The sequence below is a fragment of the Populus trichocarpa genome, chromosome 1 (assembly GCF_000002775.5).
Source record: "Populus trichocarpa isolate Nisqually-1 chromosome 1, P.trichocarpa_v4.1, whole genome shotgun sequence".
NCBI classification, from domain to species: Eukaryota; Viridiplantae; Streptophyta; class Magnoliopsida; order Malpighiales; family Salicaceae; genus Populus; species Populus trichocarpa.
In genome coordinates, this window is record NC_037285.2 from 24,905,147 (window position 1) to 24,908,359 (window position 3,213).

The 3,213-nt window shown below is 35.3% G+C and overlaps 1 protein-coding gene across 1 annotated transcript; it reads left to right on the forward strand.

Moving 5' to 3' along the window:
• Nucleotides 1-914: 914 nt before the first annotated feature.
• On the forward strand, nucleotides 915-2,876 carry LOC18094991 (homeobox-leucine zipper protein HOX11). Its single transcript, XM_006369402.3, has 4 exons — nucleotides 915-1,368; nucleotides 1,625-1,938; nucleotides 2,035-2,114; nucleotides 2,208-2,876. The coding sequence occupies exons 1-4, from the start codon at nucleotides 1,029-1,031 to the stop codon at nucleotides 2,596-2,598; spliced, it is 1,125 nt and encodes a 374-aa protein (XP_006369464.2). The 5' UTR covers nucleotides 915-1,028; the 3' UTR covers nucleotides 2,599-2,876.
• Nucleotides 2,877-3,213: the final 337 nt, after the last annotated feature.

Below are 3,213 nucleotides of genomic sequence, written 5' to 3' on the forward strand. Positions count from 1 at the left end.
ATAACATTTATTAAAAAATCTAAATTAAATTCATTTCAGACAGTTACAAACATGCTATAAATATTTATAAGATATTTTCCAATCCATTTCTCCCCTTGGAAAAAAAATAATATTAATCACATAATGTCAAAAAACCAGTTCAACCCAATAGTTTAAGTTGTTAGGTGAGATCCTAATATATGATTTATATTAATCTTTAACATACCCCCTCAAGTGAAAGCCCTTTGGACTTGAAACTTGCACATGTCTACATTACATTGTGTTTAATTTTTATCAAATAAATGAGGATGATGAGATTCGAACTCGTGACCGCTTGGTCATCAAGGTTCTGATACCTTGTCAAAAAATCAATTCAACCCAATAGTTTAAACTATTAGTTGAGGTCTCAAAATATAATTTATATTATTCTTTAACATATAATTTTTTTTTTTAAAAAAAGAAATAAATGTATTTATAACTTATCGAACCTAATTTACAAATTTTACCTGAATGGAATTGATGTCTCATTCTGAAAGATAAGAAATTATAAAATAGATTTAGAATATTACATCATTCATAGATTAAATTAATAAATATAAAACAAATAAATCAAAATTACATAAGATGTATACATCATTTTTATTCATAATTTATTAGTGATGTGATATATCAAGTATATCCAAGGATTTCTTGCAATCGAGTAAGAGTGGGGTAGCCCATGGCAAAATGATAAAGAAACTCTCTCATAGTCTCTTTCCCACAGGGTTTTCCACAAGTAATTGTCAACCTGGGATTGTCGGTCAATATGGTTTCTCAATTCTTAAAAGGCAGAAAAAATAAATAAAATAAAAACTACTAAATAGTGTTAATTAAAAAAAAATTAAAAAACTGTTGGGTCTGCGCTTAAATTATTAAGACTACAGACGAGGAGGGTAGGAAGACAGAATCTCTCTCTCTCTATAAAGACTCTCACAAGAGCTTTCACTCCAAGACTTCCCTCTCTCTTCTTCTTCTTCTCCCCTCGTTTTCTCTTCCAAAATAGAATAGACATGGAGCTTGGATTAAGCTTGGGAGATGCAGCTACTGCTTCAAAGCCATTTGGGTTCATGGAGAAATCTACAAAGCTCACCAACAAAGCCAGTTTAGGGTTTTGCATGGGCTTATCAATTGGTCAAAATCACACACCACGAGAAGATGAAGATAAAGAGAAACACGGCAATAATGATCATAAATCTGACAATACAAACACAACAACAACAGCAGAAGCCAATAAGAGAAAAAGTCTGACAGTAGACACCACCGATTCACCTATCCAGCTCGATCTTCTCCCTAACACTCCTGTCCCTCGTAACCGAAACAGCTCCCCCACTTATGTGGTCTATGATAATGGTACCAAAACCCCTTCTTTTCTCTGAATATTTGAGATTTTATGTTCATGGTAACATCTCTTAAACCTGTTTTTTAACCCCCCCAAAAAGAGGTCCCCAAACCTTTTGTTTTCTATCTTATTATCTGGTTTTTGAGCCAGACATCCCAACAAACTATCTTATCCACATGACTCTTACTTTCTTTATATAGATGCGTGTATGTGTGTGTTAGTTTTTTAATTTTTTTGTAGGGACTAATTGTGAGTTTGGCTCTACAGGTAACATGTCAAGAGGTTTTGATGTGAATAGATTCCCTGCTGTGATGGTTCATGAAGATCAGGCTGATCAAGATGTGGCTGCCCTTTCATCTTCACCACCGAACAGTGCAACCTCTTCTTTTCAAATGGATTTTTGCATGTACAGTAGTAAAGGTAGAAGTGAATCACATAATGAAGCTGATCAAGCTGAAAGAGCTTCTTCAAGAGCCAGTGATGAAGATGAAAATGGTAGCGCTAGAAAGAAACTCAGGCTCTCTAAAGATCAGTCTGCTTTTCTTGAAGAAAGCTTCAAAGAGCACAATACTCTCACTCCTGTAAGAGAATCATGTCTAAAGATTACCCTTTATGGTTAACTTGCTTCTCGATCTTGATTATTTTGCTAATCTTTTTCTCTAATTTATATGATGTAGAAACAAAAGCTTGCACTTGCTAAAGAGCTTAATCTCCGTCCTCGCCAAGTAGAAGTCTGGTTTCAAAATAGAAGAGCAAGGTAATTAATTTTTGTTAATTAATGGTTGGCTTGGATTTAAATTGTTTGTTTTGATCCTATATTTAATCTTCAAATTAATATTTAAATTCGCAGGACCAAATTGAAGCAAACTGAAGTGGATTGTGAGTACTTGAAGAGATGTTGTGAGACATTAACAGAAGAGAATAGAAGATTACATAAGGAGCTTCAAGAATTAAGAGCTTTAAAGACTTCAAATCCATTTTACATGCAACTTCCAGCCACTACTCTCACCATGTGCCCCTCTTGTGAGCGAGTTGCCACCACTTCCACCTCCACCGCAGCCGCCACCACCACCACCGCCACTCCCACAGCAACCGCTGCAACCACCACCACCACAACCAATAACCAGAACAACACCGCTGACCCCACATCTAAAACCACAGGGTTGTCGCTTGGTAGTACTAGACCAAGGTTCTATCCATTTTCTCACACACAGACTCACCCCCACCAGCACACAGCATGATTAACGGGGAGGAAGGCCTTTGTTTTGATATGTACATATATACAAGGCTTCTTGAGAGAATCTTGATAGGTTAATTTTGTCTCTTGATTGGATTGTTTTTTCTTCCTTCCTTCTGTTAATTACACTGCGTTTTTTTCTCTGCTTTCTTTCTTGATTTAGTTGTGACGGAATCAGAGAAAAAAGAATACAAGAAAAAAAGAAAGAAATACATATCTTAGGAGAAGGGTGTTTATCTCTATTTTATTAGTATAATTAATACTAAAGTAAATTTTGTTTAATTAGCATATATTCCTTTCTTGTTAATTTATTTAATTAAGTGTGTGCTTAGTTGATTGCTTAAATAATGTATATGGGCGTGGATTAAGGCCTGCTTTAAGAAAGGGAAGATTTTGTGTCTGCTACTTTTGATGATTTGATTCAAATCACATTGATTATTTAGGGGAGGCGTGGGGGGTTGATTGAAAACAAATAAATAAATGTAGGACCAAATTATGATGAGCACAGGGGTGTCTTATTGATGGACATGTCTCTTAAAGTAGGGTACCCTTTTGGAGTCCCAATTATGAGAAGGAAGGGAAGTGTACTCCTTTCCTTCTCATCTGGCTTGCGTATATT